The 16,784-nt window shown below is 39.3% G+C and overlaps 1 protein-coding gene across 1 annotated transcript in view; it reads left to right on the plus strand.

Moving 5' to 3' along the window:
* Positions 1 to 692: 692 nt before the first annotated feature.
* The window catches only part of grin2ab (glutamate receptor, ionotropic, N-methyl D-aspartate 2A, b), a gene marked incomplete at its 3' end in the record, with an annotated part of 103,425 nt that continues 87,333 nt past the window's right edge, over positions 693 to 16,784 (plus strand). Inside the window, exons 1-2 of the mRNA XM_079261435.1 lie at positions 693 to 723; positions 1,544 to 1,747. Coding sequence (XP_079117561.1) covers positions 706 to 723; positions 1,544 to 1,747 — 222 coding nt within the window. The 5' untranslated portion in view covers positions 693 to 705. The remainder of the gene's footprint in view (positions 724 to 1,543; positions 1,748 to 16,784) is intronic.

The following is a 16,784-nucleotide window of genomic DNA, read 5'->3' on the forward strand; positions in this document are numbered from 1 at the left end:
AATAAGTCGACCCGTTTGAACTTATTCTGAAATTTTAGGGGCGGCTTTGGAGCGCCCTGAACAGTGCGTGAGGAAAAAAAAAACAAGAAGAGGAAAGGGAGGGCGAGAGTGAGAAGAGAGAGTGGAGACAGTGCGTGAATTTATGCGTGTGTGTTTTGATGTTATTTGTGACGGAATCCCCCCCTTCAGTCTCCAAGAATCCGGAGAGCGGCGCAAGGAGAAGGAGGAGGAGGAGGAGGACAGGAGAGAAGGAGGAGGCGCGCGGACCTGTCCACGAGCCCTCACTGCGGAACGCGCGGGGCTGCCGCTGGAGATTCCAAACCAACGGTTATTTTGACATCAAGAGTCGAACTGATCCACGCGCGTCAACGGCTTGTTCCTCGCTCCCCTCTACTCCGCTTCCCGCCGCTGCAAGGACACCGTTTGACATCTCACCCGACTGGAATAGCCTGCTGCTGCCTATCTGTTTTAAGGGGTAGGTGACAGTGGAGGGAGGGGGCAGATCTTCTGAAACCAGACAGGTGGATTTATCACTTTTGAGGGGCCTTTTTTTTTTTTTTTTTTTTTTTTTTTTTTGAGGACTAAATGGAGAAGAATTGAATGGATTAATCTGACGGCAGAGTCTTTTGTGATTCCCACTCCTGCCGAGGGCACCCGAATGGAGTAACAGGCTGCAATGTCATCTCCACCTGGCCGCCTTGAGAGATGTGTCACGGGAATGGGGTGAGCTAAATTGTGTCTTTTGTTTGAGTTTAGAACTCTCTTTGCCTTTGCTCAATGGTTGTCTTGGCCCAGTGGTTTTTAATGCAGCCTCATATGCTGCTGCACACTCACCTTTTCCTTAAAGTAGAGCAGCGGCAGGTTCGGTAAGAGTGGCTGGTTTGTGTTCCTCTCCGCTCCTTCGTTCGTCCGAGTCCTCGACACACAACCTGCTGCATGCCCTACATAGACGAGAGCGGCACCGGAGAGAGAAGCGTGAGGGGAATATTGGCTGAGGAGCCACAGGCTGTTTTTACTCTGCCCCCTCTCCCCCTTTCTCTCTCCCTCTCTCTCTCTCTCTCTCTCTCTCTCTCTCCTCTCACACGCACAGAAAAACACGTGCACACACGCACAGCGCAGCCTACTAATTTGTCACACACCGTTCCACCGTTTATTCTAACTTGCGTTTTCGTTGCGCAGGCTTTTTCCACGCAGAAGCCTAATCCTCCAAAAAAAAAAAAAAAAAAAAAAAGAGGCGCACGCACGCACGCACGTCTTAACACACAAACACAAGCCAGTGAGGTCGTGCACGCACTCGCACGAACACCCGCGCTGAAACGCACACACAAGGAGTTGAAGTGAGCTCGTATTTATTCAAATTGCTAAAATGCTTATGAGTCACGAGAAAGGCTGTGATACTGGGTTATGCTATAGCTCACGCAGGCTGTAGGCGCGCGCTCATTTATAGAAAAAGAGTCAAAGTCAACAAGTCTTCACCGTTGAAAGCTGGAGCTGAAGCTCTTACATTTGGTGTCCTGTTTTTTTTTTCTTTTTCTCTTTTCAGATTAAGTTTGAACACTTTTCCACTGGTTTCACTGATGCTGTGAGAAGAGACCAAAATGCCAGTAAACAGTCAGGCCGTGGCGGCCGCCTGCACAGACCCTCGCCCCACGAAAGAACCCAACATTCAGTGCACGGACTCCGAAGAAGAAGGCGCAAAAGCTCCGCGGCTGCAAACCAGCAGAAGCCACGCTTTGTGACACCGAAGGTAAGGACCGCGATCAGGCGCCGCGCGACGCTAAGCGGCGCTGTTGCATCACGTTATCCCTGTCTGCTGATGAGAAGCCGTGTAATGAATTCATAGCTCAAATTACAGTTTTCAGGCTTTGAATGCAGTCACGTTGTGGAAACACATTTTCCTCCGTCTTCCTCCCGCTTTCCTTGCCAAGTCTGACACAAGAAGTGTCTTCTCCTCCACTCTCCAATGTTGAAGTCTTCACACACACTCAAATGCATACACACCGATGTGACGTGAGGGTATCTAGAAGAGTCTGACAGGACAGAGTACCCAAGCTTGCAATGAATCTCACATATCTCCGTCATGTTTAAGCACACGAGTAAGAGCTCCCCCTTTTTAAATACCGTATGCTCATTTATCATGATCATTTAGGGTAGATTACTTTCCATGCAATTCCAAATCTATTGTGGTGTTGTAAAGAGCTGAGGAGAGACTGATGATGTTCACAGCAGTAGCCTATTTTCTTGAAGAGTGGGATGACACAAAAGGAGATCAACTCTGTAGGACACAAATGCAATAGAGTGTGGAGCAATGAATGTGGAGAGCTGTTGCTGTCTTCATTAATATAAATATCTTGTGCAAAGCTGCAGCGAATTCTGGGTGTGACGTCATAACACGTTTAGAAGCTCAACAGTATTTAATGGCAGGCCTACCTTTCTGTGCACTTTCTCCGTGTTATTGTCACTCCTGAGAGCAGTTGCTCAGTTGGGCCTTGTCTTTTCCCTTCTCACTTCTGATATTAACCAAATGCAGAAACAAAGATTAATAGAATAAGCACAGAAATAAAAAGAAGCTCTGTGATGTAATGCATACTATATACTGAGCTCCATTTTGGCTTCAGTGTGACACAGTCTTGAAATCATGTGTCAAGAAGCATCTGATTGAGCCGTTCAGCGAACCGACGGTATTTTTGGCCGAGCAGGTAGAGTCTTTCAGAGCTCATTGTCTTCAAGAGGCTTGTCTTGTTGTCACAGGCGGGACTGATTTCTCTCTGTTTGTATGGAGCGTCATCTGTTTAATTTCTCACGTTAATGTGCTGCTGATAATGTTATTGTGCTGCTGTTAACAGGCTAGCTCTCTTGAGATTATCTACTGATCCTAAAAGAAGTGGAATGTAAATGCTAAAGTACTCTTTGTCTGCTTGCAACAAAAAAAGTCCTGCTGAACACACACCTTATAGAAGATCTATTTGAAAGAGGGCATGTTTTACACATTTACAGCTGAGGAAGGGCTTTAAAAAGTTATCATGCAGATTACTCTGGGTTTTTTTGTTTATTTTTTATTATTCAAATTTTGCAAGACATTTTTAGAATGAGAGCCCAAAATCAGCTTAAAGTCTACATGTGCCTGCAGGAGGGGAAAGCATTAGAGAGCAGTCATGCACAATTCTTTCTTTTCATGAATGATACATATAGAACTTTCACCTATTTTGAACCATTAATTTTATTCAAATGATTAAAAAATATTGCAAATAATGTGCATTGGCTATGGCTTAGTATCAAAGAATAGCTTGTTGCTAAAATAGCTATAACTATCTTATGGCTTGTGTGTGTGCCATAGGATTACTGCCCTGGTATCTTTCAGGTGATTCTGTGGTTCTACATGTGTTGTTAAATGCATTTGAGTCACAAATACTGGGATAAAACTAACAAAGAATCTTAACCTTCGCTCCTTTTTTCCCCCTCTGTTTAGGGGATTTTAGGTAGGAGTACAAAGACGAAATTGCAACCATGGAGCTTATGAAGAATAATTTAAAAGATGCTTAAAAAAAGGGAAAAGCCAAAGAACATGTGGGAGGAAAATGCACCTTCCTGCCCTGTATTGTATCTGTGTTTGTCCTGAAGGGAGTATTGACATATCATGTGATAAGAGCTACAGCAAATAATCCCCTTATCTGTATTTTTTCTTTCTTTTTTTCCCCCCTTGGTTACATCCAGTGAAGTTAACTTTAAGTTGTTTGGATTCTACCTGCAACACAAACAGCCAATTCACGTGCAGCCATCACGCCTCCGGCATGGCCTTTAGCTGTCATCTGCTGAGCAAGTGCTTTCTTTAAAGTCAATTAAACTACTGTGCCTGTGCTTGTTGCTCACATATGCATGCTGAAAAAAAAGAAAAAAAACATTCAACATCAAAATTTGGTCGCATGTGACTCTCGGTGACCAACAAGTCATACTCATTTTGTTCGTTCGTGTTAGATGAATGTAAGAGCCAATCCCCTGCCCTCACAGCAGCCTTTCTTTGTTTCTACAAACACAGGTCAAATGTCGCTCACATGAGGCTTGAGAAGATGAAAATGAATGTTTTCATTTCCTTTTTCATAGCAATTACACATAAAAAGCATTGAGTGACATATGATCATGAGTAATTTGACCCCTGCTGATTTTCCCGTATAGTGATGTGTGATGTTGCAGTCTGAGACAAAGTTAATAACCCTAAAGCCTCTTATAAACGTGTGCTTTTTAATCATTTAATCAAAACACAGTCGGTGGTCTCATTTACTGAGTTAGTGAGCCATGGTGATATTAAGTAGGATTTGACTTATACAGGTCTTTCTTAACTGATCGTTCTGTAATGAGGATGACCGCGGAGGATGTTTTTGATGATGCCCTGGTATAATTTCATGCCTAGCACATCATTAGTGTGCTACATTTTTAGTAGATTGAAAAATCATGTTTCTCTTTTGAACTGTCAGACCACATACATTATCCTAAATGTTTCTAAACAAGGACTGCAGTTAGCCAATGATTCATTTTGCGTAGTACTTCTCAAAAAATAATGATTTCATATTTATTAAATAATTTTTTTTAGGAGAACTCTTATTGAGGAATTTATCAGCACTAGTGGCTTGCAGCTTGCAGCAAACACAGACTGTTAGTGTAAATGTTATATCCAGAGCGCACACCTGCGTCATTGAATTTTTAATGGTTTTAAAGCGTCTCCATCTGCTTCAGATTTCTGATAAGACTTATCAGGTTCTAGCAAAGTCTTTCAAAACCTTATGGATAGGATTTAAATAATCGGATTGGAATAGATGAGAAAACTGGAGCCTGTTTAGACCTAATAAACTGTATACTTTTTGCTTAGGCTAGGATTTGGATTTGAGAATAAAAAAACTTACCTATGATCAATCTTAAAAGTTGTTTCTGTGTTTTTTTTATCATGACTCCAAGGCAGACAGTGTTCATGATAAAGTCAGGATAATCTTCATCCCACATGCAAAGTGATGAAATGGTGGATTTAGAAATTTGACAAGGATAAATAGTCCTGTTACCGAGAAATTGTTGTCTTAACATGAAATCATCTTTCATGTTCCTACCGTCCACATATCCAGAAAGGTTTGGAGTTTTTCCACTTAAAATATAAAGATTTAATTGACCAATTAATTTTTAGTCTTGATTAATCAGTTTTCATGGAACAAATCTTTATTGTATTTAGAAAGTATATGGATGTTGAATTTGAGAACAACTCAATGTAAGGAATTTGGCATGTTCAACCACTGCATTACTTTACCCTTTTATGTAATTACTTTTTAAAATAAATTGAGAAGGAGGGTGCTGAGTATTGCTGTTTTGAAAAAGCAATTTCTGGCCATTTTTTTATAATTCATTGTTCTATAATTTTTTGCTAAGATTTCAGCTGCTCAGTGGTTAGTTGTTGTCTGATTCTACTTTGCATAATATGCTATAGGTTTTCAGTAGGAGACATCTGGATGGCAGGCCAGCAAGCAGGCACATTCTGTGTCTTCAAAATTGTTATTCAACTAAAGTCAGGTATTGTCTTGGTTACAAAAGAAATGACTTCCAAGGAAAAGATATTATGGTATCATATGCATCTCCAAAATTCATGCATTTGCAAGTCTTCCATGCTGTGCAGACTGGTGCACGCGTAAAACATCACAGATGCCGACTTTTGCAGCTCGGTCTGCTGAAAGCCCGCATGTTTTTTTGTTATATTTAGCACATCGAACACAGTCGATTTTTCCCAAGTGTCTGATGCACAAATTCATTCGACCACAGAACACATACAGATATATGACTTTTTCCATGCATAAAGCTGTTCCTACTTAGTTTCTGGATTTAGAGGCAGCCATCCTGAGTGGTTTTCTAAGGTACTCTTGAGTCCATGTGGTTATATTGATCATGGTGGCAGGATGGTTTCTCATGCAGTTATGCCCGAGGGCTCAAAGGTTACACTCATACAGCAGTAGTTAGGCATTTGGACTGAGATTTCCTCAGACTTCTTCAGTCTTTTCAGTTTAATGCACTGTACATGTCGACAGATCAAGGACTTTTTGCAATCTAGCAGTATTATCTTATGAGTCACTTCCTTTTCTTGCTTGGAAAAACATAATCTGGAGTGGATTCTTCTTTTATACCCAATTTTGATACCCTTACAAGTCACCAATTAATTTCTTTGATCGTACTATATTCCAGATTGCTTTTAATTGCTTTTATTTGATCCACATTACTGTCTCTCCTTCCCTCTTTCTGAACTACTTTTTAGGTTTAATGCTGGAATCAAATGATAAATTCTTGTTTATATTTTGTAAATAAAATAAAGTTGGTTGGTGAACACACTAAAAACAACTTACTTGGTTCTTGTGTCGGTTAGGGTAAAGCTAAATTAAATAAGCACACAGGAGATTTGAGTATTTGTTGCAGCCCTTGACTGAGGCCTTTCTATGTGGAGCAGAGCCTTCACTGAAATAAAAAAAATGTGGGACCTTATCTTGTTATAACATGATAGTTTTACTGCAAAAACATGAAACTAAATGTAGTGAAAATGTGGGATATAAAACATATTAGTCCTTGAATGAGGAAAATGTGCAGGCAGCAGATCAGAGAAATGTCTAATTTACTAAATGTGATTAAACTTGTACTTCACAGGTGCTCATTGTGGTGAAGCTTAGAGGGCACAGTGATAAACCAGACAGGACTAAGTCTTTGTGTCGGCAACTTATTTCTCCTAGCCCCAGCGGTGCATATAGCCTTTATCAATTCAATTTTACTTTTCAGAAGACAGAAAGGCCATAGGCGTAACTACTGGTACGCATGTTAACGAAAAGGAACACACACACACACACACACAGACACACGCACTTTTTCACTGCATGCAGGCAAGTGACATACCGTGCTGCTCATAACTGTCCCATATTCCTTTGTGTACAAAAATAAATCAGAGTAGAACAATTAATCCTACAAAAAGAGCTGAAGTGTTTCTGCTTGAGACTAATTTCCATAAAATGTATTTTGCTTTAATATTTCTAGGTTGCAACAACATTTGCATGCTGTACAGTGTGCTTCATGTTTTTACAATAAACCATTGTGTCATAACTTTATGCTTTTCATGTTTTTACAATAAAAGTATCATGTTATATTGAGATAAAGGCCAAATTATTAATTTATTTTTTTTCAAGTTGGGTGAGAGCTCTGTGCTGCACAGGTCTCTTCAGGTACTCTGACTTCCTCCCTCAGTCTGAAAACATGCATGTCAGGTTAACTGGTGACTCCACATTAGCCCTGGGAGTGGTTGTCTATGTCTTGACCTTGTGATGGCCTGGCAACCCATCCAGGATGTGCCTTAACCCTTGCCTCCAGCCCCAGATTGTACATACACACAAATATTGCCTTTAAGTCACATTTACTGCGGTGAACACTCTTATAAAATCAGTGTTTTCTATCTTTCCATCTTGATCACATAGATCTTTTCAGGCAGCAATGAATGCCATTATTGATAAATAATTTGTATAACAGATGGCAACATTGAAGGTTAAAGGGATGTTTATGACTTCTATTGACCTGTATTGACAGAATGTCTGACCTGAAACAACCTGTCTAAGTCTCAGTGGTTAAGTATTGACCATAATTTAACTGGCATACTTTACTTTCAGTTAAAGTGTATGCTCACGGTTAGTTAACAGAAGTACCAGTAAAAAGGTTAAAAGATGCTAAGATAGTAATGTTTAGTTATTACCTTTGTTAAATTGAGAACTAAATGTGTGCATGGTGAATCTTGCTGTCAGCAAAGACACAAAAACCTTAAACTGTAGTCTTCACTGATATGTGAAACTGCTTTGTGGATATATTATTCTTAAAGCTGCATAGATTTATTTCTTTATCTATTTTTTCTACTTGGTAGTTGCATAACAAATCTATAAACAGAAGACTGAAAGCTATCAGCTTACAATGTTATGGTGAATGCAGCAGCAAACAGCTATTTATTATGAAAACCAGACCTGGAGCAACAAGAGCTTTCATTTTTAGAGATCTGCCTCAAGGCACATTATGAAGTAGGTCCAGTATGCGCTCGCTTTAATTATTGTTTTGGTCTACAGTAGCTTCCTGGGGAAATGTATTGTGCTTTTTGGAGATGCTTTGTACAAGACTGATAAAACAAATTTGGGTTTGAGTTTTTTTTAATAAAACAACATGGAAATGAATAGTGAAACAACGAAGACAGAAAACTAACAGAAAATCTGCCACTAAAACACTCGATAGAACTGAGTGGGACTGTAGAGCTGCGTGAAAGTTTCAACACGCTAGAAATGGTCATTTGATCCAGGAAAATTCTCATTAGCACTTCTGTATAATGCTGCTATTTTACCTTTTTTATAAGGACAATCATCATACATAGATACACATAGATGTACTTTCATTTGATGTCAGTCTTTGTCTTTTGTAAGCTTAAGGCTTTCAGAATGGTGGGGAATTCCTCTTGTAGTGAAACCCCCCTACTGTCTCCGTTTGAATGCAGTTCTTGTGAATTAGCTTGATTAGTATTAAACACTACATGTGGCTGTGAGATTGAGCCCATTTCTAGCTTTGTGGGAGGCTTAGTTGTTACCTGTGACTTTAATGTTTTGGTTTTTTTTTCACTCTGAGGGTTTTAGAGCCTCAGGTGATCCCTCAGGGTGGGTAGTGTGGTCCTATCCTTTCAGTCATTTTTATCTCAAAAACATAAATTTGAGTTTTTATGCTTTCCAGAAACCAGATATTTAGTTCAGACTAATACAACAGTGTCCTAGTTAAGACATTCTTTAGCTTTTTAAATCCTATTTGATTCAGTTTCCCATGGCAATGAGGAACAGATCAGCCACTTGAATCCATCAGAATGATTTCATCACTTTATTTGTCTCCAACAGGGATCATTATGAGTGGCTGAAGCTGCAATGATTCCGTGAAATGTGGTTACCCTGCTTATGATATGATATTTTACATACGTTATGGCAAAATTTGCTCAGTATGTGAGTGAGATGATTAGTACATTTATTTTCACTGAACCAGACATAATTATAAGAGAGGATATAGCACACGCACAGTCTGTCTTTCTTCTAACAATGCTTGCACAGTCATTTTTTTTACTGTCACACCATCATTGTGTTGGAGAAAGGCTGTATAGGGAGAGCAGGAAATGTAATTCTTTTGATAACCCAACAGCTAGATTATGAAAGCGAACGGCTGGCACTGTGTGCACAGACCTAACTGTGCCAATGGTGTTAAGTCCATTAAGTATTTCATCAGTCAGCTTAAGCTCAAGTAGCATAGCTTTATTTTCTTCCGCGTGTTATTTTTTCTCCCTCAAATACACATTGAATTGAAATACTGTTTCAAATAAATCAACACACTGTTGAGGTTTTTGTGTATGTTGGAGAAAAGTTGTGGACTTTTTGAGATTGAGAAAGTTAATTTAAACATAACTTTAAAACTATAATTTGCCTGTTTTTGTGAGTGAGCACAACCGTACTTGTAGTACCAGTGCTCCATTTTCAGCAGCAGCAGAATATTTCGGACATCCAAGCAAAAGATGGATATTTTCATTACATTGTTATTATATTTCTGATAGTTGCTTTAGTCATAAATTGACCATTCATAAACATAAACTATTAAGAAGTCTTTTAAGACAAAATCATTGTGTAATCTCTTCTTGCAAAATAAAACAGAATATTGGGATTCATTGTTTTATTTCTACCAGAATCATTAAAGCACGAATAATAATATTAAGATGGAAAAAACATGACTATTTTGTTTGTCGTGTCAAATGGAAAAATCATCGTAGTCACATGGACTGTACAAATGCTTCATAGTTTATAGTGTGTCCAATTTACATTAACTAAATTTTGAAACAATTCAGTGTGAATTAAGGAAGTGTCAGCTCTTCTGTAACCATATGGTGACGTGTATTAAACTTATTGAAATTTCATCCTCATACACACGGCAGACACCATATAATGCTACAAATGCATCTGTGTCAGCAAATAAAAAATATGCTTTATGATGTAGTTGTGCTTTACAAGTGTGCGATATTTGAAGTTTACTGATGAGTAAATAAGTTTTCCTCACAGATGTTGGGCACACCGAGACTGGGTCATACAATAAATGGCATTCCTCTATTTGCAATATGTCAGCCACAAAAAAGGAATGACAGTAGATGTTTGGCTTTATTCATCCAAAATTACTTGCTGTCCTCGACTTTCTCTCAGCTGAAGTTTGGAACTGTCATGCCACATTTTGCATATTCTCGATTGTAGTGGTGCTCCTAGTTATTAAGTTTTGTTGCACTGCCTCCAGTAACAGTTGCAAGATGCAACTAAATGTCACAGCACTGGTTTGTGCTACCTGACATTTCAGTGATTGTAGCTGAAATGAAACCGACTCTGTCAATCAAAAGAATTTATTCTTCCTAAAGTTCCTGTTATATAGCCAGCATGGCGCTATTTGCGTCACAGAATTGCATCTTGTAACAAACAGGAAGAGGAGGAAGCAGCTCTCATGCAGCTGTAATAGGTCATCTCCTCACTCCTGAAGACATCACACAGCATCCTGAATCAGCTTGTTCCATTCATATCTTCATGTTATATCTGTACTGTTAAGAATATGTGATAGCCAGTCAAACTTGTTAACTAACTTGCTTAAGTCTGAGGCTAGTGAGTTTGATTACATCCCACTAGAGCAAAAATATGTCCCATCAACATGTCCATACTTTTGTACCAGTAGAGTCTTGTTTGGTCATCAGATGCTTCATCATTTTTGGGTCCACAGACCTGAGTCTTTCTCAGACATAGCTGAGATCACACTGAAGTCCTTCTGGCTAAGCTGTTCGACTGTCATGATAAAGAGTCATATCAAGGTTCTTTCTTTCACAGAATTATGTATTCCTTTTTGTTTCGAGAATGGGAGAAGCCAAGGGTTAGCCCCTCAAACCCCAATTTAACCCCACTTAATGCAGCCCAGTACCAACACGCAAGTCAACTTAGAGCAAAGGCTCATTTTCCCTTCAGAGATTGCAACAACTAACATTTAGCCGGACCTCATCCTCTGGTCTAATTATTGCTAGCTTGCCTGCATCATAGGACTGACAGTTCCTGGGAGGTGGCTGTTGAAGAAACATATGAGCAGAAGGCGCATCGCTATTACAACTTGGCAGCTGAGGCACAGTACAGAAACTAGAGGATAAGGGTGCACCTAGTGGAGGTGGGGTGAAGGGGCTTCATAGCTAGCACAACAGCGAAGCTCCTCAGGGAGGTCAGAGTCAGGCGACAGGGTCACAGGAAAACCATCAAAGAGCTGGCCAACACTGCCAAGAGGACGAGCCATTGTGTTGTTGTTCAAGCAAAACGACACCACCTGGGTGGCTAAGGCAAACAACAAACCACAGTACACACACCCAGACTTGATCAACCTATAGTGGGACTGCTTCAGCAGAGGGTGTATTGTGATAAATGGCTAAAACACTGTGTGATGGCGAGGTACACCACTGACAATTGCTTTACATCAGTAAAACCTAAAAGCATCGCAAACAGTTCAAATACTAGGTACTGCAACATCTAGGTCATAAATTATGGACAACACATTATTATATAATCATTTTGTCAGACTTTGTCAGACTCTAATTGAACAAAAATTTCAAAACTGATACACATGCTAACGTGTAGCAGCCATTGTGATGTCTTCATCTGTGACATCAGGGCTTTAGTGCACAGTTGAGTCTGATGGGAGGTGCAAAAAAAACAAAAAAACATGAGAATTGAGCATTTAAGACCTGCAATGTGAACTTAGCCAAGGGTGGCATTCACATCAGGATAGTGCATGCAGACTGAATTTTGTGGACATGACAAGTATTTTACTGATCAAGCGCTGGGGTCACGTTTATTGTGGAGCACTGCAAGAGTTCATTCAAACGTTATTACAAGGAAAGTTCTCACCATCACGTGTCCAGAGCAGTCAGTGACATATTTTTCTGAAGCTTGTTCTGTGATTCCGGGTTGAAGAACACAGCTGAGGCCAGGGATGGTGGACCTACATTTTGTCTATGCAAAATTTTCACAATCGAATGAATAAAGCCACCCCCCCAAGTACCAAAATAACAGACTATCTGGGGTGGTCTAATGGTTCAGTGCAATATTAAGCAAGTTAAAAAAAAATCTTAAGATCTGCTTAAAAAACACCTTCAAATATACTTAGTGTGTTGTTTTTGTGCCTTTTTATTATAAATGAAAATGATAAGAAAGCATTAATCGTACAAACAAATTAATAAAGAAAAGTAATGTGATGGGGGGGGGGTCTATTTAATGTGTTAACGTTAGGCCGAGGTTGTGGGTATTACATAATTCGGTTGGGTTGAGATTTCAATAGGAGGGATGAACAGGTTGGGTTTGTTTATCGTAATAGATATGGGTGGGTTTGTGTTGGTAAAATTAGGCCTGTGCAGGACTCTGGCTTTGGGGTTCCTAATTTTGCTGCTGTGCGAAGAACTTCTCTTAACACATGCTGTTGCCCCCCCCCCCCCCCCCCCCCCCCCCCCACCCAAACAACACTCTCCTTACTTCTGTCCTCTGCTTGATGCTTTATTGCAGCTGTCACAGTCACTTTCTCTTGGGTTGTTGGATAGTTTGTTTGCAAGTGAACAGAGACCCCCCAGCCTTTAAGCACTTCTTTGGTCTGCATCAGAGTGCGGTTGGTGTTCATACTGTGCCAAACAAATCATACTGTCCCTAGAAGCGTACCGCGATCCATTTAGAGGAGACCAAAAAGCGAAATTGTGAACATGCCCTGAGAGCGGTCACTGTGTCTGCAGTTGCGTTGTTGTCCCAGCACAGCTCACTGGGACTTGCATGAAGCCTGGGTCTGAGCTTCACATCTCACATCACACAGTGTTCCATAATAATAACCTTATAATAAAAAAAATATCTTGTTAAGTATCGAAGTAGGAATTTCTGTCCAAGCTGTGACTTTGCTTATCAGAGTATTATGCAAGTTAGCCTGGTGGGTCTTGCACATTTGTCATCAAAACATGACACCTGCCACATCAAGGGAAGTTGGGAAATATGAGAGCTTCTTTCTTTTTGAGAAAGGATCCATCTGTAGTTTTTTTTTGCCACTTTTGCCTGTGAAGTTTACAAACACACCAACTTCATACACCGATATTTTTCATAAAGTGCATTTAACTGCAGTTTTGTATCAACTGTGAATGTGATCCAATCACAGCATGAGCCTGACTATCACCACATGTGGTTTATTCATTCCAGTGGAACTCTAAGCACTGTTTACACTTTCATTTATACTTTACAAGATATCCACTATACAGTAGAAATGCAGCGTTTACTGTCTTACACCTAAATGGCTAATTTGCTCTTTATACATGTGGCTTACGTAACAGTGTATCTCTGCCTCACACCTGTGGCTTTTTTTTCTGTGAGAATTAACATTGCCTGGTTTACTTTCAGCCTGACAATAACATTCAATGTCTCACCACAAATAGGACTCTGTGCAAACATGGCCAAAGATCAAATGTTTTTGATTGAAAAGTTGCAAGTAATTTCAAACTGGCGAACACCCAGGGCCATACTTATAATTTGATTCATTGATATATTTATTACAAATGACATAAGACAGGGTTACTACCTAATGGAAGATTTATGAGGTTGAACTTTATGACAAAGAACCTTTTTTTTTGTTTTGATTTAGTTGTAATCACTGAGGCTTATACACATAGCTGGAATGTGGCGTTTTGTCCAAAGTTCTCATATTTTGTGTAGCTATATCACAGAGCTGGCGGCTATAATTGATTCAGATGTTGATTGTGTAATGGTGAAAGCTCAAACTGAAATTATTACATTAGTTTTGTAATTGTGAAACAACCGGAAAGGCAACAAATGCAGCAAAAGTCCTATCATCTTCAGTGTCTTAAAAAGCAGAAGTATAAGGAAATGGTCATTTCAGCTAGGATTTTGAGTGTTACTATGGTGTGTCGCCATGGCAGCTTATATCAGAAACCATAAATATGCTGGACTTCATTCAACAATATCTTCTCATGAATCTGATTAAATTTATACTTAAGCTGTTCTTAATTTTTTTTCTCACAAAAAAACCATTTGTAGACTGCAAAATTGTTCTTTGGTGTTTTCTCATCTTAGGATGCATTCACATCAGGATAATCTGATAGACTCTGTCCGATTGGGGACTTGACTTAGTTGAAGGGAGGTGTATCCATGCTAAACCGAGATCACTTTTATTTTGGTCAAAATGAGCCAGACCTTTAGAATAATGTGTTCCCATTCACACCAAAGGTGGCGCTGCACTAGCATTTAGCAAAAGAGAGGACAAGACCCGCATGAAGAAGAAAGCTCTGTTGCAAGTTAAACATGGAGCACGGAACTATTGCTGTTTTTTATTTTTTTCATTTTGTCAAATGCAAGTATACTGCAGAAATTCACTGAAACAATGAGCGCAGTATGAACAACAGACAAGGCAAAAGACAATGGCTATGTATTTACCCACAATGCAAAGCTACGCTAAATGCAGAAAGTAATTTTTTTGTAGTCCGCTTCCTGTATTTAGTCTGCTAGAAATGAACTGAGATCTACGTTTGTAGGCGGACTGAGTCTGCTTCTTTGGTCCGAATCAGAATTTGTTTGACGTATTCCCATTTCCCAAAACGTTGCAGACTTTCCAAGCAAACAGACTTGGATTTGAATAAAAAAGGCTGATGTGAATGTGCACTTAAACTGGCGAATGCTAACATTTCTTAAAGTTAAAAGGATATGCCGGCTGGGTACTTCCTCTACTTTGCATAGGTACCCAAGAAATGCCCATAAAAGGTCACCGCTAATTGGGCCGTAGCATAGTTAGAAAAGCAAATGGAGATGCCACAGAATGGATGGCTCAAAACGTTCAATAGTGTTGCTGACCACAGTGCTAAAAGATCTGAATGGATCAGCTGTGTAGCTCTGAAAATATAACATATAATCTACAACAAAAACAGTGAATCAAGCAAGAATACTTCACTTTTCCTGTCTCACTGCAGACAATGAATCAATCCCAAATTCCTTTTTAAAATAATAAAGAGATTTTAACAAGTCAGCCATCTAAAGCTGGATGTAAGGACTTTGCAGACCACTTCAGAAGTGAGATCAATGCAATTAGATCCAGCCTCTTATCTAAACAACATGTTAGTTTTAACCTTTTTTGCCTTGGTTGAGTAACAACCTACCTTTTAGATCCTATTCACACATTACTCTTAAAGATTTTATGGTTTCTTTGACTGTGAGCTTTTACACATAGTAGAGATGGACATCTTCCCATCTGCCTATAAAATGGCAGTGGTGAGGCTTCTTCTGAAGAACAATAATGTAGACACAAACATTCTTGAAAGCTACCAACCTGTATCCAAGTTCTTGTTTTCATGTGAAATGATAATTTTTTTTTCTTTTTTTATTCAATTAAACAAGTTTTACAACAACACAATATTTAAAAATATGTATCATTCTGGTTTTAGGACAAACCACAGTACCAAGACAGTCATTTTAAAGATTGGTAACAATCTTTGGTTTAGCTCAGACACTCAAACTCTGACTTCGTTCTGATGGATCTTAGTGCTGTGTTTGATACAGTAGACCACTAGATTTTGTTAAACAGAGTGACAAGTCTGGGGGCCTCTCAAGGGGCCGTTCTTAAATGGTTTTATACCTAGCTCATGGATCAACAATTTTTGTAAGCATGTATACATGCTTCTCAAGAATCCATGAAATCCAGTGTGCGGTTTCCCAAGTTTTAGGCCGAATATTTAATCATTTTCTACACGTTGCCTCTTTGGAATGTCATCTGGAAACACAGCATTGGCTTTCAGGTGTGCTGATGATGTGCTTGTTGTCTCTTGATGACAGACCCAGTTAACTTAATACTCTTTTAAACTGTATTTTAGATATAAATTTATGGCAGATAAGGTGGCAGATAACAGCTTAACCAGGACAAAACTGAATTTTTAATAATCGGTCCTAAACAAACAGAGATCACTTCACCAAAATGACTTTGACTCCTTTATGTGAAATATCTGAGTGTTCTCTTTGACTCTGAGCTGGATTTCATCCTACATATTCACAAAGACCACAGTCTGTGCATTTCTCTTCATTACCAGCGCAGAAGTGCTGATGCATACTTTTATTTCCAGTGGATTAGATTATTGTAATTCCCTGCTCTCTGGCCTTTCAGAAAGAGTATTTTCTACTGAAAATTACTCCAGAACTCAGCGGCACACGTTCTCATAAGGACCAGTAGACAGGAACAGTTAACAGTTTTGCTGTATTGGCTCCCTGTTTGTGTCAGGGTTGACTTTTTGGTTCTTTTAGTAATTTGTAAATGTCTTAACAGTCTTAAAACTTTTTATTTTTCTGGCCTGCTTTTAATTTATGAGCCCTCTTGGACCCGAGGTCCTCTGGCACCGGCCTCCTAATTTTTTCTAAATTCAGCCGTAAAACCCACAGTGGGCCCTGGGTCCACCACTATGGCCCTTGACTGTGAAACAGTCTGCTAGAGAACGTCAGGGTTGAAGAGACTGTTGATGTTTTTTCGTTTTTTAAAGAGACTGAAGAACCTAGATTTTAACTGAATCTTTATGATAGTCTTTATTCATTTACTTTATGTAGATATTTTTTCAATTTATTTGTGTTTTAGTCTCTTACTTTATTCTTTCATATTTTAGAACATAATTTATTTTTAGTTACTTTTAA

The sequence above is a fragment of the Telmatherina bonti genome (genome assembly GCF_933228915.1).
Source record: "Telmatherina bonti genome assembly, chromosome: 3".
NCBI lineage: Eukaryota > Metazoa > Chordata > Actinopteri > Atheriniformes > Telmatherinidae > Telmatherina > Telmatherina bonti.